Here is a 20,902-nt window from a genome sequence, read left to right as displayed (position 1 = left end):
AAATATTATACAAGAGCTGAAAAAACCACAGGTCAAATAATGACAACTTGTTGAGACTGCTTTTTAACAACAGAAGTTGAATTACACCAGCCACTTAGATGGACATATCACGCACCTGAGAACTCCTGAAATTCAAGGGTTGTCAACTCGGTACAGCGTACTGTACAAAGATACATGGTACCTGCCAGCACATACGGAGTACAAATAACCAACCTTCTTTACTCGTACAAATGTATGTACGGTGTATGCACAGGCGGAGGCCAGCCAGCTAACTAAGCGGCGGCTGGCATCAGCTTGTTCATCTGGAGTTAACCTCTCTCAACTCTGTGGGCTTTTTGTCCCAGCCAAACACTGCAGATCGCACATGGCAGGCAACGACAATCCTTTCAATAAAAATAGCAGTTAACTCGGGACTCCGTCCTCCGTACTCCGTAGGCGCTGCAGAATGTTAAACCGCCTAGCGCGGGGCTCATTTTCTGGCCAGCCAGTTCAAATTGAAATGCCTTCTCGTCTTCTTGACAGGGATGGACGGTCGAAAATACCGCCGCAAAGCCAGCGACCACCAAAATCCTGACCATCAAATTTGCCTCCCTATCCCCGCCGTTGGCAGTCTTTGGTTACCCAAAGCACTAATCAATCGCCATCTATTCAGAGGTGCATAGCGCGCTCCCAAATCGCATATTCGAGTTCCGGGATTGCAGTACTATGCGTGCTCCGAGTAACGTTATTGGACATACGGAATCCATGGCCAACCAACCCCTGTTGCCAGAACCAAAAGGAAGTGGGTTCCATGTGGTTTGGCTCAGGAACTCTTTTGGATATGACTTCTTGGGTCTGTATTTCCAGGAACTCCCCGGTTGCAAATGTCATTTGAGGTGACTTCAAGCTGAGTTACCAGGTCAGATTTCAAAGCCAGCAAAATAATCCAGGTGCAAAAAGAAGCCAAAACTGTAGGCAAAATACTCCACACATAATATTCATGTATTCAATCAAGAGTATCCTCTCACTCCAGAGGTCTCCAGGCAGAAAATGGAAAAATCGAAATAAATTCATGTACAGAGAACTTTGGATAATGTAGACGGAGTAAAAGGGTACAACGTGACTTGTATCAATTTATCCTGGGCAATGGAATAGGGGGGCTGGGGTTTGATGTTTGTGGAACAAAGACTTTCCCGCGGTGACACTTGCACATCTCAGCGCCAGTCGCTAACCAACCGCTTGTCGAGGAGGAGAATCTTTGAGTTTTCTTGGATGCACAGTCTTGCCAATCAGCATGAATTGCAGGGTGGCCAATACACCATGTTCATCTTTTTCCTCACCAAGAGAAATTTTAAAGATGTGGGTTTGGTGAAAGGGAATGAAACATCCATGTTGTGTACAGAGTACCATGAGTTGAAGGAATAGTTAATCACCTAGAAGTTTCAGTTAATATGCCCTGACATTCATGAACTGGCTGCCCAGGTAACTACAACTTCGAAAAAGCAGAACAATAATCCGAACTGTCGGGTTTCCCGCTGCGGCTCACTTGACGAGACGGGGTACAGAGTACGGAGTACAAAGTTAGTTAGTCTATCGCGGCAAAGGCGTGCGGAAAAGAGGTTTTCCGAACTGAATCATCCTCGGTGGCGGCAATTTTGCCCGCGCTCGCAAAACATTTTTGAAAGTTGGGACGGAATCGTACGGAACCCCAAGTACTTTTTCATCATCCCTTCACATCTTGAAATTTGCACAGTCCTGAAGTTTGATATGGCGGTACATCTTGGGGCAATATAAAGACGACAACCCGTGATAGATATGCCGAAAAAGGGGACTGGATTTCCTAAACCTGGATTAGCTCCTCTATGATGCAATTTCTAATGCGAACCAGTGAGTACGGAGTATTTGCACCCGTTATCGAACGATGAATCTGTTAGTGCGTTGACATTGATGAACGCCCTAAGTTGAATCAAATTCGGGTCATGTCGTTAAAGCCTCGCGATTCCGTTCCATGCGATTGTACGACCAGCTCCTACAAAAGGGATCCAAGCCGATAGTGGCAAGCACCGACGGGCGGGAGAGTACCAGCTCAACTGGTGAACTCCCCTGTAGCCCGGAGGAAAGAATTATTTACGATTTCTATAGCTACCTATTTACCCATAGCAACATTTATTGTTGAGAAGATATAACCTCAGAGGCCGACGATTGTGGGGTAATGAGGGAACTGATGATAATGCGCGGGAGTCGGTGGCTCGGTGAGCCAGCCTCTTCTGGTGAAACCATAGACATGTACGGAGTACGGAGTAGTAGTTAACGGAATGCATACCTAGTTACATCATATCGTGTATATAACTATGAATGCATGTTCATATATAGATACCACAGAACTCACTGAGTATCCCGTACTCCTTGCATGCCACGTATGTACATACATCCATATGTATACACAATAGGTCGCTGCCTTCCTAGGTACCAGTTAATTGACACGAACGTTACGTGGGATAGTTCGACTGCCGGATGTCAATTGTCGAAGGCGGCCACATTGTCACTCCGTTCCCAGAACCTTGCTCCACATCTCCTCCTCCGGGAAAAGAACCGTCGAACTCTTGAACACGACCTGTGGGTTAACTAGTGAAGTGGATCATGTTTGCCTCTTGGCCCAAACTTCGGGTGTTGGATCAGACGCGGCTGTTGTTGAGGGACGGCGAACTTTTCGCGAGCCACCGACCATCACCACTACCGAATTTCACTGCCAGGCATGTCCGATTCTAATCAAACGCGCATCGGCCACCATAACGGCTCTATCGTCTGAGTTAAAGTCAGGATGGATTGGCCATTAAATTTCTATCCTCCTTTCGGCCCTTCAAAGATATATTTATCTTTAAGTCTCTCATTGATCTCCTTCACATACCTGTAGAAGTATCCAAAAGGGAGACTCTACTTGCATTTTCGACATCTTTCGTTTTTTGTTCTATCCCAAATAAGATACCCATGTCTAAGCCTCAAGTTCACGTTGCTATAGTTGGGGCCGGCCTTGGGGGCCTGGCTGCAGCGATTGGCATAGCAAGGGCCGGGCACAAGGTCACACTTCTGGAGCAAGCTCCTGAGCTGGGGGAGGTACGGATAGCACATACCTCCGGGTCTGCAAGATCCTATCTCTTATATGTGACCGGATATTAACCTTTATTTCGTCTTATTTAGATTGGAGCAGGCATCCAAATCCCCCCCAACGCGGCCCTGATTCTCAAGCGGTGGGGTATCCTAGACGCCATAGAAGAAGTCTCTGTTCGCCCGAAAGATTTTATTCTTCGTTCTTATCGGGATGGGAAAGTACTCTCAGTCCAAAATGTCCTTCCGTATACCGAAAACCGATATGGGACACCTTATCTCCATATTCACAGAGCAGATTATCACAAGATTCTTCTGAAGGAAGCGATAAGGCAAGGTGTAGAGATTCTACTTGACTCTACTGTGATAGGAGTAGATTTCGAGAAGCCAGCAATTCATTTGAAAGAACAGCCTGATTTCCACGCCGATGTCGTCATTGGCGCTGATGGTCTTAAATCGGCGTGTCGAGAAGCTCTTCTTGGCCGGCCCGACCCTCCTCGCCTAACCGGGGATTTGGCATATCGAATTATCGTGAGGGCGGAAGACATGAGGAAACATCCTGAACTCTCGGAGTTCCTTGACCAGCCATGCATAAACTATTGGATGGGACCGGATGCTCATGCGGTGTGTTATTTCCTCCAGGGTGGTGGCCTATACAACATTGTTTTAATCTGCCCGGATAACCTTCCCGAGCTTGTGAATATTGCGCAGGCAGATCTGGAAGAAATGCGGGCTTTCTTTGAAAACTGGGACCCAAGGTTGAAGGTTATTCTTGATCTGGTCCAAGAAACCAAAAAATGGAGATTACAAAACAGTGTAGAAATGGCAACGTGGTGCCACCCGAGCGGAAAATTTGCATTGCTCGGGGATGCGTGCCATGCGACTCTTCCATACCTGTGAGCCTCCGAACATTCGCTGTTGTTTTTATTGGGCACTGACAGTCTATCAGAGCACAGGGAGCGGCGCAAGCTGTGGAGGACGGGGCAGTTCTCGGCACTCTGTTTGAGGAGCTTGATGACAAGGCTCAGCTAAGCGATCTACTCGCTATTTATGAAAAAATACGAAAATCAAGAACAACTCGGGTGGTCCAGGGAAGCACAGCTCTTCGGGACATTTTCCATATGCACGACGGCCCAAGCCAGGAGGAGCGGGATAGGGTACTCCTGAATGAAGCACCCTTCGAAGGATTCCCTAACCGCTGGGCGGATCCAGTTTTCCAGCAGTTCTTGTTCGGATATGATTCACGTGCCGAAGCACTACAAGCATGGGACGCATATAAGAAAGGGAAATCCCCCGAGTCCATAAAGGGAGTTGAATCTCGCCTGTGATCATACTGAGCGTTGTTGCTATTTTTGGTTTTTATTGTTTGCCTTTATGCAGGAATGCTGTATCATCTGTTCATAATTCTGTATATTGGACCGTTCTAGGGCCCTGAGGATCAGGATGCCTCAGAGAAAGGCCTTCAAATATTGTGCCTTGGAAGGCTTCTATAGATAATCTGGAAAGTATAGAGAGCATTTACACAACCTAGGCCATAGGAAATAGCTTCAATGAGCGCTGAGGTAGAAGCAGGACCTATTTTTATTTTGTTACCAAGGGCTTAAGAATAATATGGATCCTTCAATGAAATAGCGCTGCATTTAACTGTAAAGGAGGAGAATTGAAGTTTAAATACCCGAGAACTTCGTAGTTGATGGTTATCGGGTTGTAACAACTATGATCACTCAGATCACCCAACCGCGCCATGGCAGAGAAGTGCAGTTAATGCCGGATGCCTGTCAGACCCCGAAACACCCAGGTTCTCTTAAATAGTTACTAATGACTAAGCTGTTAACTAGCTCACCTAGTTAGTTAACTAGTTACAAGTTACCTAGCCATTTAAGTTAACTAACAAGTTGGTTCTCAGGACTGCAGCACACTTTGAGAAATGGGGTCATTTAATTATCCATTTGGACCCTGTACTCTGTAGTTCACTGTGTGGCTTAACAGTTGATAGCTACTCGGTAATTAGTTTTCCTTTTGAGGTGGTTGAGGATGATCCTTTCTGCTGGTTAATTCCCCCTTGCAAATTATTGATAGGTCGCAGCTGTTAACTAACCAAATTAACTAACTGGTCAAGTCCCCAAGTCCAACAGTTAACTCGTTTGGTTATTCAGTTAGTTAACTACCCCTCCCCACTCGTCCATCTCCCTGATATTCGAAGCTAAGAACTGCTTCCTCATCCCACTCACATTCACCAGGTCGACCTCAATTCTTGCACCCTAGCTGGAAAAAGAAGGATTGATCTTCCTCGCGGGGTGTATCCCTAACCTTGGTGCACCATGTCGGTTTCGATACAGGAGCTGGATAACACTGTCCGAGCTTTCTACGAAGGCTCAGGCGATGTTGTACGTTTCTTCCCGAGTTGTCCTAAGACCCGAGGATTATGAATAACTGCAGATGCTAATGTCCCTTGATTCGATCAGAGAAAACAAGCGCAACAATCATTAACAGAGGTGTGACCAGCCAGTCCGAGGCAATTTTATCCCTAATCGCGCCGAGATGCTTACTTATATCTGCAGTTCAAACAAAACCCCGAGGCCTGGTTATTAGTGGGAAATATTCTACAAGAGTCGAACTATGTTCAAACAAAATGCAAGCAGCTGTAAAAGTTCATGCTACATTTTGAATTAGGCCACTAACTCCTCATAGATTTGGCCTTGCAGGTCTTAGACGATGTGATTATGACACGATGGAAGGTTCTTCCGCGAGAGCAATGTCAAGGTACAGCTTCTCTGATCGTTTTCGTTTTAGATATGCGTTGCTCACCTTTCCCTAGGTATCCGAAACTTCATCGTCAATTGCATCATTGAACACTCCAAAACTGAGGAAAAGTTGAAGAGCGAAAGAGCATTTTTGAATAAACTCAACCTCGTCCTCGTTTCGATCTTGAAACAAGAATGGCCGCATAATTGGCCTACGTTTATTAACGAAATAATTTCATCTTGCCACACGAGTTTGTCCATCTGCGAGAACAACATGGCGATCCTTCGTTTATTGTCCGAGGAAGTTTTCGACTATTCACAGGACCAAATGACTTCGACAAAGGCACGGAACCTGAAAACCACAATGTGTCAAGAGTTTTCTTCTATATTTCAACTATGTTCCGAGGTTCTTAATACTGCTACTCAAAGCAGCTTAATCAAAGCGACACTAGAAACGCTTCTCCGGTTTCTCAATTGGATCCCGTTAGGTTACGTTTTTGAGACACCTATCATCAATACTCTTCTCAATCGTTTCTTGGATGTGCCCGACTTTCGAAACGTAACATTAAAGTGCTTGACCGAGATCGGGAGTCTACAGGTTGGACCTCAATTTTCGTACGACGAGAAGTTGGTACAGATGTTTACGGAGACTTTGACAACTGTTTCCAAAATCATTCCCCTATCATTAGATTTAAGGCAAACTTACGCGGCTAGCAACTCCAGGGATCAAGAGTTTGTTCTCAACTTGGCACTTTTTCTCACGAACTTCTTTAGTGTGCGCTTACATGTGAGTAATTTATTTTATTTATTTATTTTTGTTTTCTTAATCTCCAAACAAAGCCAATCTGACCATGTACCAGCTTATCGAAAGGCTCCCCAATCTTGACTACCTGACTCACGGACATTTTTACCTCATCCGCATTAGCCAAATCGACGATCGTGAGATTTTCAAGATCTGTCTGGAGTACTGGACAAGACTAGTCCAGGAGCTATATGAAGAAATGCAGCAACTCCCAATAACGGATATCAACCCTTTAGTTAGCATGGGTGTGAGCGGTTTGTCAAATGGAGGGGCTCCTAATCCTAGCACTCTTGCCAATTATCCTCTTCGCAAACATAAATACGCCGAGGTCTTGTCGAGTCTCAGAACTGTGATGATTGAAAAGATGGTGCGGCCGGAAGAAGTGTTAATTGTCGAGAATGATGAAGGCGAAATCGTTCGCGAATTCGTCAAGGAGAGCGATACGATCCAGCTATATAAAACTACGAGGGAATGTTTGGTATATCTTACGCATCTTGATGTTGTCGATACAGAGAATATCATGGCAGACAAGCTAGCCAAGCAAGTTGATGGGACCGAATGGTCATGGGCGAACTGCAACACTTTATGTTGGGCCATTGGGTCGATATCTGGAGCAATGAATGAAGAAACAGAAAAGAGATTCCTCGTCACCGTTATTAAAGATCTCCTTGGACTCACCGAAATGAAGCGCGGGAAAGATAACAAAGCAGTGGTGGCGAGTAACATCATGTACATCGTCGGACAGTATCCCAGATTTTTGAAAGCACACTGGAAGTTCTTGAAAACGGTGGTTAACAAGCTTTTCGAATTCATGCATGAAACTCATGAAGGTACGTATAGCGTCGGAACCCCCTGGATTTGGCTAACAAGGTTTGGTGAAAAAAATAGGCGTCCAGGATATGGCCTGTGATACATTTATTAAAATTGCCAACAAATGTAAAAGGCATTTTGTTGTGCACCAGCCCGGCGAGGCAGAGCCCTTCATCGACGAAATTATTGGATCAATGAGCAAGATTACCTGCGACTTGTCCCCTCAGCAAATTCACACTTTCTATGAAGCTTGCGGCTATATGATTTCCGCCCAGGGTCAAAAGTCAATACAGGATCGGTTGATTGAAAACTTGATGTCATTACCAAATGCCGCGTGGGATAGCATTATAAATCGGGCGAACCAGGATCCTGCAACTTTGCAAGATGGGGAGACGATTAAAGTTGTAGGTAACATCATGAAAACGAATGTCGCTGCGTGTTCCTCGATCGGGAGTTATTTCTATTCCCAGATAGGCCGTATTTATCATGATATGCTGAACATGTACCGGGCTTCCAGTCAACTGATTAACGATGCGGTTGCGAGAGATGGCAAGTGACTATCATGTTTTACTGTTTGATGATTTTTTGCTAACCTCTTGCAGGAAACATCGCCACTAAAACTCCAAAAGTTCGTGGACTTAGGACCATCAAAAAGGAAATTTTGAAGCTCATCGATATCTACGTTGAAAAAGCGGATGATTTGGACATGGTTAACACCAGAATGGTACCGCCACTTCTCGAAGCTGTCCTAGTAGACTATAATCGAAATGTGCCAGATGCTCGAGAGGCAGAGGTTTTGAATGTTATGACTACCATTATTCATAAACTTCATGTGCGTATTTACCCTCTCACGATAGAGCATTGCCGCTAACAACATCACAGAATCTCATGGAAGATAAGGTTCCAATCATTATGGAGAGCATCTTTGAATGCACTCTCGAGATGATTAATAAAGATTTCCACGAGTATCCGGAGCATCGTGTCAGCTTTTTCAAGCTTCTCCAGGCTATCAATCTCTATTGCTTCCCAGCCCTCCTTAAATTGGACGCCAGCCAGTTCAAATTTGTTATCGACTCTTGCATGTGGGCTAGTAAACATGATAACCGAGAAGTGGAAAACACTGGCCTTACCATGTGTCTTGAACTAATGAACAACATGGCAGAGACTGACCTACAAACGTCAAGCATTTTCTTCCGTCAATTTTACATTCCCATTTTGCAGGATGTTTTCTTCGTTCTCACTGATACGGATCACAAAGCCGGTAGGTCAAGGAGAAACCCTGAGTGTGGGAAGCTCGACTCACATGGTTCTATAGGTTTCAAGTCTCAAGCGATGCTCCTTTCGCGCATGTTCTTCTTCGTTACTACCAATAAAATCCAACAGCCCATCTATTCCCCTGAACAAGCACCTATGGGGACTTCAAACAGAGAATTTTTACAGGAGTATGTGGGAAGTTTGCTCCAGAGTGCCTTTAAAAACCTTCAAGAGTAAGTCGAACGCATCGCTCTGGTCAACCGCCACATCTGACATTGACCGCTCTAGGGTGCAAGTAAAACAGTTTGTTCAAGGCCTATTCACTCTGAACGATGACTTTGCGAAGTTCAAGACGCATCTGAGAGACTTTTTGATTTCACTAAAGGAGTTTGCCGGGGATAACGCGGAGTTGTATGCTGAAGAAAGGGAACAAGCCCTTAGAGAAGCAAAGGCTGCTGAAAGAGACCGGGCAATGAAAGTGGGCGGTCTCTTAAAACCGGCGGAGATGGACCAGGAGGATGAACTTTGACTCGACGAGGAGTTGCGGACAGAATTTGAAAGGTCCGCCGATCGCTGTGCCCATCGCTCGCGGACATCGTATTCAAAGGGTTTTATCTTTGATGGGTGGGAGCTCTACGGTGTCTAAAACCCCATTACAACACAAATCCAGATTGAACCCAGGCTTGGACCGCTTTCGAAGTGCCCCCGCTTGTTAGCTACCCGCCTCGGCCGCACAAGGAACGACGAGCGGTAATGCCTCGCTTATGAGGACGTGATAAGCTACTATTTTAAGAGATCAGGAAACCACAAAATAGGGAGACATGTGTTTAATTTTGAGCAGTGTATCAATATTGTCCATCCACTTGTATTGTTGGATGTATCCACATTGCCATTTCCATTTGTTGCACAGCTAAACACTGTGATAGTGCTGACCTTGGAGGCTGTAGATATTCACTATTTCAAGAATATCAATTTAAATCAATGGTATTGGATGTCGGAACTCCACATGTACTGGGACCGGCCGGTCAAATTTTTTTTTTTTTTTTTTTTTTTTTTTTTTTGGTGCTTCACGGGCCCAGTTTTGCATATGAAGTACTTCATGCAGTCTCCATTTTGGAGAATAAGGCGGCCACGATTTAAAGTGGATTTTATCTTAGGACATGCATTCCTAGGACCAACCATTGATATGAACTGCATACTCCATACCAGATAATATACAGAGGACTCCGTGGTCAACTACCCATGCAGAGTACCCCGTCGTAGGCGCGGTTTATGAACTTTGGACTCTTGACGGCGCCATGACAAGTATGATTTGCAATTCTTGGTGAATGGTGCAAGTGATAACGGGTCAAATATAGTTACAGGATAGAATCTTATTCCCAGAATACTCCGTATTGAAGCTTATGTTCATGTCACGCAAAATGCAACGAGATTCAAATTGATTCCACCCAATTTCCCCGGATACGGAGTATTTTGGCAATGAATCGTCTTAAACTTGATCCCTGATCCCTCTTCAGGCAATAGGGCAACGACCGGGCCGCCGCGGTTCACTCTTCTCGGTTTCCAGCCGGGGCAGGACGTAAGCCGCGACGATGCAGCAGGTTACTGGAATAGTTTTTGAGGCCATATTGGGCTGCATTACGGTAAAAATATCATTCAACACCTCGTTGGGCCCTTCTCCTGCGAGCACTCACTGAAAAGTGGTCATACCCGCGGCCTCGGTTTGGGACACTTGACTTCCTGTCTGTTTTGTTTGGAGCCTCATATTAAATCAAGACTTGGCACCAATGGCGGGCTTCGATGATTTCGAACCAGATCCTTCCGAACAATTTCAAGACCCGCGTTGGAGTATCACGAGGCGCCCTCCGCACTACGGCGAACAATCATTCGCCCCCGTCAAATCCGGAAATGTAAAGTGAAGTCTGGACTCCCATTTTTCTATTATTGGAAAATCAAGGCCGCATATGTGCCGACATCGACCCTCCACACTTTGCTGGCTAACCACATATATATTAGAATACGAACACGGCTGACGGGAGTTTGAAGCAGTTCCCGTGGCTTCGCGTTCTGCCGCCTGCACTGTATTGCATTTGAAGGCGCTTTAGCCGACCGAGATGCGCGGAAGCGATGGTCTTCATTGAGGTGCAGGACAACTTAACTGGCCCAGGGAAAGACAAGGTTTCCCCTTGGAGGCATCATCAAGTTTCCTCCCCTCTGGATGGTGTGCCCGTCAAAGCCTGACCCGTAACCAGTGGATCAGGTTACATTTCTCAGCTGGTGCTTTTCAAAACTCATTGACCGTCCTCGTATCCAGGAAGACAAGGAGCTCGGTTCCTGCTGATAAAAGCATGAGCCAGACAGCTATAAATCGAGGCTTCTTCCTTCGCAAGTTGGTAAAGGTTCGACATCATCAACAGCGATATTTGCCTCGATTCGACACCGCGACACGAACTCCATTCTTCCGCAACAGCTCCGCTCAAAAGACGGTCCCATAGTTTGTGCCCCAGTCCGGACTCTAGATATTGTCCTGGGTTATTTCTGACAAAACCACAGGAAAATATGAAACTCACTGCGGCTGCTCTACTTTCTTCCCTCGCTTTCGCCTCAGCGTGGAACCTGGATCTTTACACCACCGACAAGCGCCATGTCAAAACGCACGGAACCAGAGACTCCGGCTGTAAGAACATCGAGTTCCACCCTGCGCTCAAAGTTAACCGTGCAAATTTCCGTCCCGCAACCAATAACTGGCCTGACCCAAAGACTTTCGAGCTTTACGCCAGTAAGAACTGCAAAAAGTTGAGCTACCGTAACGGCAAAGGCAATCACAAGATGTCCGCCAGAACCATTCGCAGTTACAAAGTCTACTAAGAAATTTCACAAGCCCATCAAGGCAGCCTTCGCGTACGGGCTGAACAGCATGATGGGTGGATGGATTGCCTTCAATGCTGGTGGCAGTGGCGTCATATGTCATTAATGTAGTTGGGAATCTAGATTTCTCTTATCAGGCAGAGAGGGTCCTGTATTTCATTCTCAAAGTTGTCAATTTCCTAAATGTATACTTCTTCATTCACCAAAAATATCTCAAAAACCCCAGATAATTCTATCTGGTTGCTGTTGCAGACACGACGGCCGGCGTACTCTGAACTTTGTCCGTAGTACTCTGTAGACATGACGGGAAAGGGGCAAGTATTAACTTACTGTCGCACGCACACTTAATTAGTCACCTATGAAGTTTTCAATCTGTATTAACTAAGTTACGGAGTACTCCGTAGTCAGCCTAACCAGTTAACTATGTACGGAGTAGGTTAACAGTGTATGGACGGAGGACCTGGTCCGGGATTTTAGCTCATTAGTTAAGCTCATCAGCCTTGGGATGGCTGCTTATCACAACAACAACTAATGCTGCCAAGGGCCCCCAATGCGGAACATTCTCACCACACCTGTTCTTTTGTGATAATCAGAGCCTTTGAACCATTTGCTGATTCACTCCAAACCATCACCAATAACTTCATTGTCCCCGCCTCTAAAATAGTATTGAAACATATTATCCACCTTGTACCAGGGAAAATCTAGCATGGCGCGAACAAGACCTCCAAACCCGCCCGCCCCTAGTATAACTGCTACCCATGTCGAATCCTCCAACATCCAACAGACGAGACGGGGAATACCGATTACTGGAACCCTAAGGCTACGAGGTGAGGCAACGGCCACAGAGGAGAGCCCTGCCGAACGGAGACATATACGATGGGCTGAAGACGTTGTCGACAACGAAGGACAAGGCAAAAAGAGCTCAAAAGGTACATAATCCCACCTAGGAGAAATATGCGCTTGAAGACCTTCGATCCATTTTTTTTTAAACTAATAAAACTTCTGGGTCCAGTCTGTTGCATATATCATAAGCCCCGAGAGGTTGGCGAAAGCAGTTCAGAGTCAGATTCTTCCGACTCCGACTCTTCCGAGAGCAATAGCGACAGCGAAATCGATAGTGGAGAAGCAAGAATGACCAACAGCCGCTCCCCGAGACGTCATTTACACAATCATGATCATGGTGGCAGTGAGCATTCAGGTCACGGCAGAAAACGACCAAAAACGAAACCAAAGGTAAACGCTTATGAGCGGGTGCCGAAGTATAACGAAAAACGGGAAGGCACTGGGGAAGGCCCTTGACAAGTTCTGGAAGTATAGTGACGATAATGGATTTACGAACCACTACTTTGGCATTTAGTTTACATATGAAGAATCGCGACATTTATTATGGGATGATTATTCGTGTGGGGGGACATTTTCGTCTGCTCGCCAAAAGAGTCATGAATTTTTGACTGATGATCATCTCGTTGAAACACGCATTACGGCGGAGTCGGTTTCCTGCGCTCTCTATAGCCTATCCACCCCGGCATACTCGAACCCATTTTAGGATGTCCCGAGTTTGTTGCTATAAAGGGAAGCTGGGAACTTTGTCAATGGAACATTGAGGCTTGATGAGAGATGACGTTTAAAATGTATATAATATAAATAGGTGCCCTTAGACCATCATACTCCGTCTCCTAGTGGCAGGGCCGCGTTGCAAGCGCGTTGAGTCGATTGGGGTTTTAGCATAGCCAGCCGCAGTCTCCTCCGTGGAGAACTCAAACATCCCTTCAGCAGGTGGTGTTTTGTTGTACATATCAGTCCTCGTCGTCAAATGGGCATGGCTAGCATCAAGTGATGGGTTTGACGAGTACCTCCGTGTTTCACTTCGTTTTTTTGTCTGGCAACGCTTTTTACTTCCCGCAACAAGAGTTGAAATAGCAATGCTAGATGCTGATTGCCCGTTATGGTAATCCCCATCAGGATGGGCGGAACATCCCTCCGCCATTTGTTCATGATCGGGTAATTTTGTTGGCGGATCCTGGGGCGCCTGGACGGGATTGTTATTTATAGTGTCACCTTCTTCGGGCGTTTGGAAATGTTCGGGCTGCGATCTCGAAATACGCCGAAATCTGTCTTGCCCAACGGCATCAACAAGCTCCTCTGTGGGGCGTCTCATTTTATCTCTGAGGTTTGGCTCGGCATAGCTCACAGGTCCTCTTGATCGTCTAGACTGTCTAGTCCTTGTATTTGCAGATGCTTTACCGTCCGTCGGACCCGGCTCTGGGAGTATGTCTGCGCTTTCGCACGTTGCAGCGCGATCGACCATATTTGGGGTAGCAACTGGTGGGTCGGTGTCTAAACAGTGGCCCACTTCCTTGGGTGAACGGGCTCCCTTTATGGGTGCCTTCGGGTTGAATTCAGATAAGTTAGGTTCTAAAACACTAGACTTTAGCTTGTCGAAACTGCCGCGCTCGTCCTTTATTGTCCTGCTACACGGTGTTCCATTGATTTGTGCGAAATGTCGTTTTCCTTCACCTCTCAGCTGAACTTTTTCTGAATCAGTTTTAACCGGTGACCTTAGGTTTGTGTTTGTGCTCTCTGCAGCAAATGGTTAAATATTTGCCAAAAATATGTGAATAGTGAAGGGAAGATACACTTACTTGGTCCTAAGGCTCGACGCCCAGGCTTCTTTTCCCCCACAGGTTGCCTTTTGTGTTTGGAGACTCTCTGCATGGGTTGGTCCTCGCTACGGATATCTATCTCCTGTGGCAGGTCCTCGGATGATGCATTTAGGCGGGTGAACTGAAAATCATCTTGACAGTTGGAATGCGCTGAGCCGGGCTCTCCCTCTTCCTGTACATCGAATTTTCGTTTGGATCCGGCCCTTGGAGGTTTATGGCCATATCCATCTGGGTCTGTAAACCGCTCAGCGTTGGGAAGAATATCTTGTAGAAACGAGCTATCTCTACGTTTCCTTCGCGGTTCAAGGGCCGGCAATTTATTTTGGGACAATAAATTGACCTTGGAGCATTTACTGCTCTCGGGTGATTTCTCTGCGAAGAAAGGGCTGGGGACATTAGCAGGAAGAGAGAAAAGCGACCCTGATATCGAACAAGGTAGCGTGTCTTCTTGCAGTTGATCGTTTATTGGTGATTCGGGAATTTCTTCAACCCTGGGACAAGTTAGACTAGCAAGTTTTGGCGTGGAGCAAGGCAGGCGTGTTTTCTTACTCAGGAGTTAACCTCGGAAAATATTTATCTTCGCAGATGACAGGAAGTCTATCTTCGTCTCCTGTCGAGACAGTCTTTTCAGGCTTCACATTTTGTCGGCCACAGGAAGGAGACCGCAAGAAATCAGAACTATGCGATTCCTTTGGCGTAATAGGGTGTGCCCTCCGAGGCAACGAACCAAGATCGGTAACCAAAATGGATAGCTCGGCTAGTTTTGCTTCAAGTTTCTCCTTGACAGAGAACAACTGGTCACCGAAGCGCTGACTACCCTGACACTTCTCAACTTCCCTATTCAGATAACTAATTTCATCGCGAAGGGCAACGTTTTCGGTAAGGAGTCTGGACACTTCGGATTCAAGTGTTCTTATCCGCGCGGATTGAATTGAGTTTGCTCGAGCAATTTCCCTATTCTGTCGAATAAATCGTCGCTTCACTAATGGAGTTGGTTAGTACTATGGCGTTTCGCTCGCAATTTCTACACTCACAAGATTCAAGTGACTCCGTTGCCGGAGGAAGATCGTTGAGGCGGGCCATGGAATTGTGGTTCTAGAAGCAGCCTTCCTGTAGCAGGTATAACACCCTTCTATTCGAGCCAAAAACAAGATGGCAACATGTCAGTGAACCGGCCAGTTGAGATTGTCGGGATGTTGTGCTTCTTGGATTGGCGAAGTTGGACTTGTTCGGATGGGTTTGAGGAGAGCAGAAGTTTGTTGACATTTAACTCTTTGTGGTTAGATCATCCCCTAGCAGAAGCTGCCGGAGCAACCCGCTGATCTCGGCAAGCGCTGCTTTTTGTCACCAGAGCAGGCTGCTTGTCGCCAGCGATCACAGAATGTGGCTTTCAATCCTGCCGTCGAGAACGTTGAAACCTTGATTGCGCATCATGGCCCATGGCCCGCGGCCGACCGGCATGTTCGGACCATCTGCCGGGTCATCCTTACGACAGCCAAACGGCCTGTCTAGCTCATCTTCGCAAAACTCGTCCATTCTTGCTGCCCGAGTCGCCGCTAAAAAGGCTGAGCTTGAAGACCTTGTACAGTTGCGCGATGTCAGTAGCGCGTTGGCGACCCAAATGGAAGTATTAAACGGGAAACTTGAAACACTACGTGATGGCACAGAAGGTTTGTCATTTCAAGCCTTGCGTTGCTGCAATGATTGAAACATAGACCCTGTATTCGATAGACGTTGGCCGCACACGTTAACCATTGACATGGCGTTGTACTTTAGCTGTTGCTTGTGTTATGGCAAATTGGGAGAATGTGTTGAGGGCTATCAATATGGCGTCGGGTGAGTAAACGTGTGAACAGATTTGACCTCCTTTGAGATAACTAATGAAACCCTTTCGTTCGTCTCAGCAACAATGGCTCGGACCAACAACAGAGCTGTCGAATCAACACATCAACAGGGCAGCATTGACAACCCTCAGGAGTCCTCCCTCCCCGCTCCGCTAGTGCGCATCCCAGCTGAACCGCTGGAATCAACTCCAGGAAACGAGCCTTAGAGATTGGTATGATACCCCGAGAACAAAAAGGGTCAGGGTATGCAATTCTTTCTCCGATATTATATCTGGGGTTTAGGAGAAGAGTAGGCAGCGTCGGACGGAGCGGCTTGTTCTACCGGCTCCCTATATCGGTGCATGATCCTCACATATTAGTTACTATGCCTAGCGCCCTGGTTTCGTTCTCCTTTGACTGCCATCCATGGCGGGATACGCAGTTCTTCCTGTTGGTTCAATTGTCGCATTAGCCCTACGTACACATCCAACACGTATTAGATTTATCAAAGGAGAATATGCAACTTGGCTGTCGAGCGCGTCAGGACAGCTCGATAAGCGATATTAACCCCGACGCGCGAGAAAGAAGTCTAGAGTTAACCTACAACGAGACGATAGTTAAATAGGTAAAGTCTCGGGCCAAGTTGCAACGGTCCACGCCCGCTCAGGGTGGAGCCTTTTGAAATTAAACCGCAATCCCCTGGTAGTTAAAACACCGATTCATGGATTGAGCCGAGCCTTCAAAATGAAAGGTGTCGTTCTTGACTACAAATACCCCGTGCGTCTCCCCTGCTAGCCCTTGTTCCGTTAACTTTTACATCCCTCTTAAAGATTTGTTGATGTCGTATTTCCAATTAAGGAGCGAGACGGACGTGTATTTTGATGACGCCCCCTCAAGACCAAGCCACCAACATATCAATAAACCTACGATGGCAGAATCTGGGCAATGCCATATTATGTAGGTGACGTTTTACAAAGTTACAAAGAGTTGATACCATAGCCAATGATGCCTTTTGGCAGAACGCGTGGCGTGTTGTTGTTGAAACCGCGTTCGCGTACACACCAATCTTGGGGGGTTATAGACAAACACCTCTCTCGCAATTGAGGAAGTTTGACGGAGATTCGCGCGCAGTTTTGATAAGCAGGTTATTGGCGACCTGGCCGTTCATCCTCCAGCAAAGAAAACCACGCGTTTCCCGAGAAGACACCCCGTCAGGGAAAAAGCAGGAATAATAAAACCCGAAACCCAGCAGCAGAAGAGCTCGACTCCACTGCGGCAAGCACGACCAGCTTGAAGGCACTTTTCTTTGCTTTTTATCAATCGAGGTATGCGGCTCCCGTGTCTATTTGCTCTCCCCACGTCCTTGGACTCCGCCCTCTGACTGACCTCGTAGGCCGGCATTTTCTGCTTATAGTCTAGCCCGGAATAATCCCGGAACCTACATCAATGCAAACGGAAGCTTTGGAGCCTGCCCTCGGGACTCCGAGATTCGATCCCGATGTGCACAAGAGTCCGAGAGAGGATGGCCCAACGAGCGGTGAAGACTCCTTTGTTAAATCAATTATCACCGGCTCTCCCCAGAAATCCTGCACCCACAACACTTGGATGGATATAAAGTGGGACGCGCCACCTGAATCCAATTCACGTGTCTCTCCCAGCGATTTAGCACAAATAAAAGATCCCCTTGATGCTATTGACGCTCTAGAGGAAGCCCTTGAAGAAATCGGAGAAGCTTTACCGACAGCTCAATATCATGGTCTTGATTCCCCCCAAAGAGAGGGTACCCCGGTTGAAACTAGCAGGAGCCAAAATGGAGAGACTAACCACATGGTTTCCAATTATTCAAGGAAAGAGACCACCAGCCTCGCGATATCGGAGGGGTTGTCATGCATGGACGGAGCTCCCAAAGATGCAGGTGAAAATGCGAAGCCGAAGACTCCACGACAAGCACCAAGCCGAGCACCCGAGCCAACTTGCAAAACACGAACGTTGTCGAATTCCAAACCCAGCAAAACCTCTAGTAACTGCACGGGTCCCAAGGTAGCAGACCGCTCGGTTGGCGAAGCTCTCGCTGCAGGTCAACTTGGTCACACCCCAGCCAATGTGCCGAAGACTTCTAAAACCGAACAGCCCAAAGCGAACCGACTTAGCATCGCCTCACTTAGTACCTCAAAGCCAGGGTTTACACCAGTCAAGTCCACCAAACCCCTCACTAAACCGACCTTCGAGTTACCGGGCGAGGCCATTTCGCGGCGCATGAAGGCTCAGCGAGAGCAGCGTCTTAAAAAAGAGGAAGAAGAATTACAGCGCAGACGGGCCTTTAAGGCTTCCAAAATTCGATACAGTATTGTTCCATCTACTGAAGTTAGAGAAACCATTACCAGCCGCTCCAGGGCGAACCTAAGTGCTGCTGAGAATTCTCACAAAGCTCCAGCCCAGGCACGTACAAGATTGAATTTTTCAAACTCAGCGCAAACGAGCCCTACAGATAGAACCTCCCTAAAACACACTGGATCCGATGAGCGCCTTGGACGGCGGACGAGTTTTGCGTCCCCAAGAACGCGTCATTCGTCGGTGAACAGTGACCTAATCTCGCGCTCCTCCAGTTTGAAAGCCGCGTCCAATCTTGCCGGGACAAATGGGCCCCAGACCAGAAATTCTATGACCTTTACAAAGACCCCAGCTACAAAGACCGACCACATAATACAGAAGTCCCGAGGGAAAGAAATATTCGGACAGGATCGTCAATTGGTACAGGAACGTGAGCGCGAGCGTAAAGAAAGGGAAGATGCTGCTAAACGTGCCAGAGCAGAAGCAGCACAGCGTGGAAGACAGGCAAGCCGTGAATGGGCAGAGCGACAAAAGCAAAAATCCAAGATTGTCAGAGCAAGCCTCAATGCCTGAAGTCCGATCAGTGGGGCCGGCAGGCGGATTAGGTCCAAAGTAAGAAGCGAAAGATTGGCGGTACTTATCTGGAATCCTCGCCCATTAAGCATGTATGAGTTCAAGCCTGACAGTGTTTTTTTTGATAAGGATCTACAGGCGGTGTGCCTGGACGATACCGTGGATGAACATCACTCACATTCTTGTAGTAACCAGTGCCTGAATTTTGTTTTGCTGCTTTTTCCTTTTTACCACCACCTCCCTAACCAGTTCGAGTTATTCAACTGTTAGGGTACGAAGATAATCATATGTTTGGACTGCTACTACGCTGCTCGTGTTGCAAACTACCCTCTCTCTTCTTTTAAAAAACACATTCTCTCTGTCTGTTGATTCTACTGTTGGCATGCTGCAAATGTATTTGGTCCTATTGTCTTCAAAAAGAAAGGGTTTTTTTTGGGGGGGGGTGTTTGGTTTCATGGGGGTATGTCCAAAATGAGGGGGGTTCTAACGTCTGGAGAGACTGCTTTCGGTCACCTCATCCATGACAGGATGACCGAACTACTTTTATGCCCGGCAGTGTTCATGAAATATGAGTATGGAAACCCAAGTTCAAGCGTTACTAAATTTCAGTCAGCTTACTTTTCCCATCTTCCAACTTGTGCAAAATCAACGGAACTTATAATTCATCATGCAATATCAATCTATACCTCTAGCACCTCGCATCCTCAAACGAGAGTATATCAAGCCTTCAAGTTCCGGGCTAGGTGGCCGAGATTTGAAAGGAAATATATTTATTTTTATTTTTTATTTTTATTTTTTATTTTTATTTTTATTTTTATTTTTATTTTTATTTTTTTTTTGGCCAGGTCTATGTACGAGACCGAGCTCTCCGGCGACGAAGTCGGAATGGTGGCTAGGAGACCACCCCCCTAAAACACCACACGCTCATATAGAGCATGCAGCATTTCCAGAGCGTCAAGTTTCTGCAGAGTGCAGAGTGTTTCCGTAACAACGGTGGGCTATACACCAAGCTGCATTTGATACTAGGCTATCCAAGGCCGGCACGCGGAGACTTTTATGGAGACAAGGAGATAGGTTTAATAAGTACATATTTTCGCTCATGATCATACCGCTAAAGTCATGGACCTCTCTTTCATATTAGCAAAAATAATTAGTCCCTTGTGAGTTTTCTTGGATTGAGCAAATTACAGCAAATCAAAATATGTAACCATCGTTAGGTCCAGCCCCTATCAATGGGGGTATAATATCTTGGGCCGAATGATTTTGACCATATTGGAGATTGGAGTGGAAGCTTCCAATATTTCGTATGCGGCGAATCTCAAAACGATTGAATGGGTACATTGACCCCATCCACGGAGTAGACCAGGAGGACAAATGACATTCATGTACCATAAGCTGACTGCATTCTACAGCTTAGGGTGAAAGACCAGAAACCGATGGCTCCTAGCCCTAAATTACGATGCTCAAGTCCATCAAAGACTCGTCAATGCTCTCGATAACGAAGGTGGGCATGCAAGTAGAAAGAGAATTTTCGGTAGCCAACGGAGGTGTTACTGTAACAGAGCAGGAGTTTCGACGGCACCGGGTGCCCAAAAGTTATGCAGCGTGTTATTTCCTATGAAATTTATCATGAGAATGGAGAGGATTGTATGTAGAATGCAGTGGAAAGAGCATGCAGACAGAGGTAATGACGCAAATCGATCTAGCGCAGCAAGCTTCTGACCTGCTGGAAACCAAGCAGAGTTGAAGCTGGGAATGGCAGTTGAGAGAGTTGGACGTGAGTACGGAGCACTCCATACAGTTATCAAAATAGGCTTGAAAGACAACCTCGGAGCGTTCCTACGTGGAAGTCGGGCTAGCCTAGATTCTCCCTTGATGAGAAGAAGAAGCACATGAGGCAACCGAGATTTGAAAACAGTGGGTGATATCATCGCAATTCTTGCAGCGAAA

The 20,902-nt window shown here is 46.6% G+C and overlaps 8 protein-coding genes across 8 annotated transcripts; 7 read left to right on the top strand and 1 right to left on the bottom strand.

Annotated features, from left to right (window-relative positions):
• Positions 1 to 744: 744 nt before the first annotated feature.
• On the top strand, positions 745 to 2,355 carry CIMG_13122 (uncharacterized protein; the record flags this gene model as incomplete). Its single annotated transcript, XM_001243321.2, has 6 exons — positions 745 to 836; positions 899 to 950; positions 1,135 to 1,338; positions 1,417 to 1,866; positions 1,971 to 2,231; positions 2,307 to 2,355. The coding sequence occupies 4 exons, from the start codon at positions 745 to 747 to the stop codon at positions 1,771 to 1,773; spliced, it is 705 nt and encodes a 234-aa protein (XP_001243322.2). The 3' UTR covers positions 1,774 to 1,866; positions 1,971 to 2,231; positions 2,307 to 2,355.
• Positions 2,356 to 2,967: 612 nt separating this feature from the next.
• On the top strand, positions 2,968 to 4,651 carry CIMG_07216 (salicylate hydroxylase; the record flags this gene model as incomplete). Its single annotated transcript, XM_001243319.2, has 3 exons — positions 2,968 to 3,093; positions 3,178 to 3,980; positions 4,034 to 4,651. 3 exons carry the CDS (start codon positions 2,968 to 2,970, stop codon positions 4,410 to 4,412), a joined length of 1,308 nt encoding a protein of 435 aa, XP_001243320.1. The 3' UTR covers positions 4,413 to 4,651.
• Positions 4,652 to 5,016: 365 nt separating this feature from the next.
• CIMG_07215 (exportin KapK) lies at positions 5,017 to 9,724 on the top strand. The gene is made up of 12 exons (XM_001243318.2): positions 5,017 to 5,239; positions 5,325 to 5,471; positions 5,550 to 5,579; positions 5,646 to 5,718; positions 5,776 to 5,847; positions 5,903 to 6,615; positions 6,689 to 7,460; positions 7,519 to 7,989; positions 8,043 to 8,272; positions 8,323 to 8,701; positions 8,756 to 8,927; positions 8,983 to 9,724. The coding sequence occupies exons 2-12, from the start codon at positions 5,406 to 5,408 to the stop codon at positions 9,221 to 9,223; spliced, it is 3,219 nt and encodes a 1,072-aa protein (XP_001243319.1). The 5' UTR covers positions 5,017 to 5,239; positions 5,325 to 5,405; the 3' UTR covers positions 9,224 to 9,724.
• Positions 9,725 to 10,754: 1,030 nt separating this feature from the next.
• On the top strand, positions 10,755 to 11,704 carry CIMG_07214 (uncharacterized protein). The gene is made up of 2 exons (XM_001243317.2): positions 10,755 to 11,188; positions 11,248 to 11,704. Exon 2 carries the CDS (start codon positions 11,254 to 11,256, stop codon positions 11,560 to 11,562), a length of 309 nt encoding a protein of 102 aa, XP_001243318.2. The 5' UTR covers positions 10,755 to 11,188; positions 11,248 to 11,253; the 3' UTR covers positions 11,563 to 11,704.
• A 410-nt stretch (positions 11,705 to 12,114) lies between these two features.
• On the top strand, positions 12,115 to 13,967 carry CIMG_07213 (type 1 phosphatase regulator YPI1). The gene is made up of 2 exons (XM_001243316.2): positions 12,115 to 12,491; positions 12,575 to 13,967. The coding sequence occupies exons 1-2, from the start codon at positions 12,269 to 12,271 to the stop codon at positions 12,859 to 12,861; spliced, it is 510 nt and encodes a 169-aa protein (XP_001243317.1). The 5' UTR covers positions 12,115 to 12,268; the 3' UTR covers positions 12,862 to 13,967.
• Positions 12,599 to 15,417, bottom strand: CIMG_07212 (uncharacterized protein). Its single transcript, XM_001243315.2, has 4 exons — positions 15,260 to 15,417; positions 14,775 to 15,207; positions 14,205 to 14,716; positions 12,599 to 14,142 (listed from the first exon to the last, which is right to left on the bottom strand). The coding sequence occupies exons 1-4, from the start codon at positions 15,306 to 15,308 to the stop codon at positions 13,217 to 13,219; spliced, it is 1,920 nt and encodes a 639-aa protein (XP_001243316.2). The 5' UTR covers positions 15,309 to 15,417; the 3' UTR covers positions 12,599 to 13,216.
• Positions 15,418 to 15,585: 168 nt separating this feature from the next.
• On the top strand, positions 15,586 to 16,734 carry CIMG_07211 (DASH complex subunit DAD2). The gene is made up of 3 exons (XM_001243314.2): positions 15,586 to 15,895; positions 16,002 to 16,061; positions 16,130 to 16,734. The coding sequence occupies exons 1-3, from the start codon at positions 15,658 to 15,660 to the stop codon at positions 16,273 to 16,275; spliced, it is 444 nt and encodes a 147-aa protein (XP_001243315.1). The 5' UTR covers positions 15,586 to 15,657; the 3' UTR covers positions 16,276 to 16,734.
• A 629-nt stretch (positions 16,735 to 17,363) lies between these two features.
• On the top strand, positions 17,364 to 19,631 carry CIMG_07210 (uncharacterized protein). Its single transcript, XM_001243313.2, has 2 exons — positions 17,364 to 17,373; positions 17,442 to 19,631. The coding sequence occupies exon 2, from the start codon at positions 17,495 to 17,497 to the stop codon at positions 18,950 to 18,952; it is 1,458 nt and encodes a 485-aa protein (XP_001243314.2). The 5' UTR covers positions 17,364 to 17,373; positions 17,442 to 17,494; the 3' UTR covers positions 18,953 to 19,631.
• The last annotated feature ends 1,271 nt before the right edge of the window (positions 19,632 to 20,902 follow it).

The sequence above is a fragment of the Coccidioides immitis genome, assembly GCF_000149335.2.
Source record: "Coccidioides immitis RS genomic scaffold supercont3.2, whole genome shotgun sequence".
Taxonomy (NCBI): domain Eukaryota; kingdom Fungi; phylum Ascomycota; class Eurotiomycetes; order Onygenales; family Onygenaceae; genus Coccidioides; species Coccidioides immitis.
Note: the sequence above shows the minus strand (reverse complement) of the source record. Positions and strands in the feature narration are given on the sequence as shown.

Excerpts from the sequence above, each read along its gene's own strand:
- CIMG_07210 (XM_001243313.2), top strand. The coding sequence starts at position 17,495 with ATGCAAACGGAAGCTTTGGAGCCTGCCCTCGGGACTCCGAGATTCGAT.
- CIMG_07213 (XM_001243316.2), top strand. The coding sequence starts at position 12,269 with ATGGCGCGAACAAGACCTCCAAACCCGCCCGCCCCTAGTATAACTGCT. Across the intron at positions 12,492-12,574 it reads AGGCAAAAAGAGCTCAAAAG|TCTGTTGCATATATCATAAG; the intron begins GTACATAATCCC and ends TTCTGGGTCCAG.
- CIMG_07214 (XM_001243317.2), top strand. The coding sequence starts at position 11,254 with ATGAAACTCACTGCGGCTGCTCTACTTTCTTCCCTCGCTTTCGCCTCA.
- CIMG_07212 (XM_001243315.2), bottom strand. The coding sequence starts at position 15,308 with ATGGCCCGCCTCAACGATCTTCCTCCGGCAACGGAGTCACTTGAATCT. Across the intron at positions 15,208-15,259 it reads AACGGAGTCACTTGAATCTT|TGAAGCGACGATTTATTCGA; the intron begins GTGAGTGTAGAA and ends CAACTCCATTAG. Across the intron at positions 14,717-14,774 it reads TTTCCGAGGTTAACTCCTGA|GGTTGAAGAAATTCCCGAAT; the intron begins GTAAGAAAACAC and ends AACTTGTCCCAG.
- CIMG_07211 (XM_001243314.2), top strand. The coding sequence starts at position 15,658 with ATGGCCCATGGCCCGCGGCCGACCGGCATGTTCGGACCATCTGCCGGG. Across the intron at positions 15,896-16,001 it reads ACTACGTGATGGCACAGAAG|CTGTTGCTTGTGTTATGGCA; the intron begins GTTTGTCATTTC and ends GTTGTACTTTAG. Across the intron at positions 16,062-16,129 it reads GGCTATCAATATGGCGTCGG|CAACAATGGCTCGGACCAAC; the intron begins GTGAGTAAACGT and ends CGTTCGTCTCAG.
- CIMG_07215 (XM_001243318.2), top strand. The coding sequence starts at position 5,406 with ATGTCGGTTTCGATACAGGAGCTGGATAACACTGTCCGAGCTTTCTAC. Across the intron at positions 5,580-5,645 it reads CGCAACAATCATTAACAGAG|TTCAAACAAAACCCCGAGGC; the intron begins GTGTGACCAGCC and ends TTATATCTGCAG. Across the intron at positions 8,702-8,755 it reads TGATACGGATCACAAAGCCG|GTTTCAAGTCTCAAGCGATG; the intron begins GTAGGTCAAGGA and ends ATGGTTCTATAG.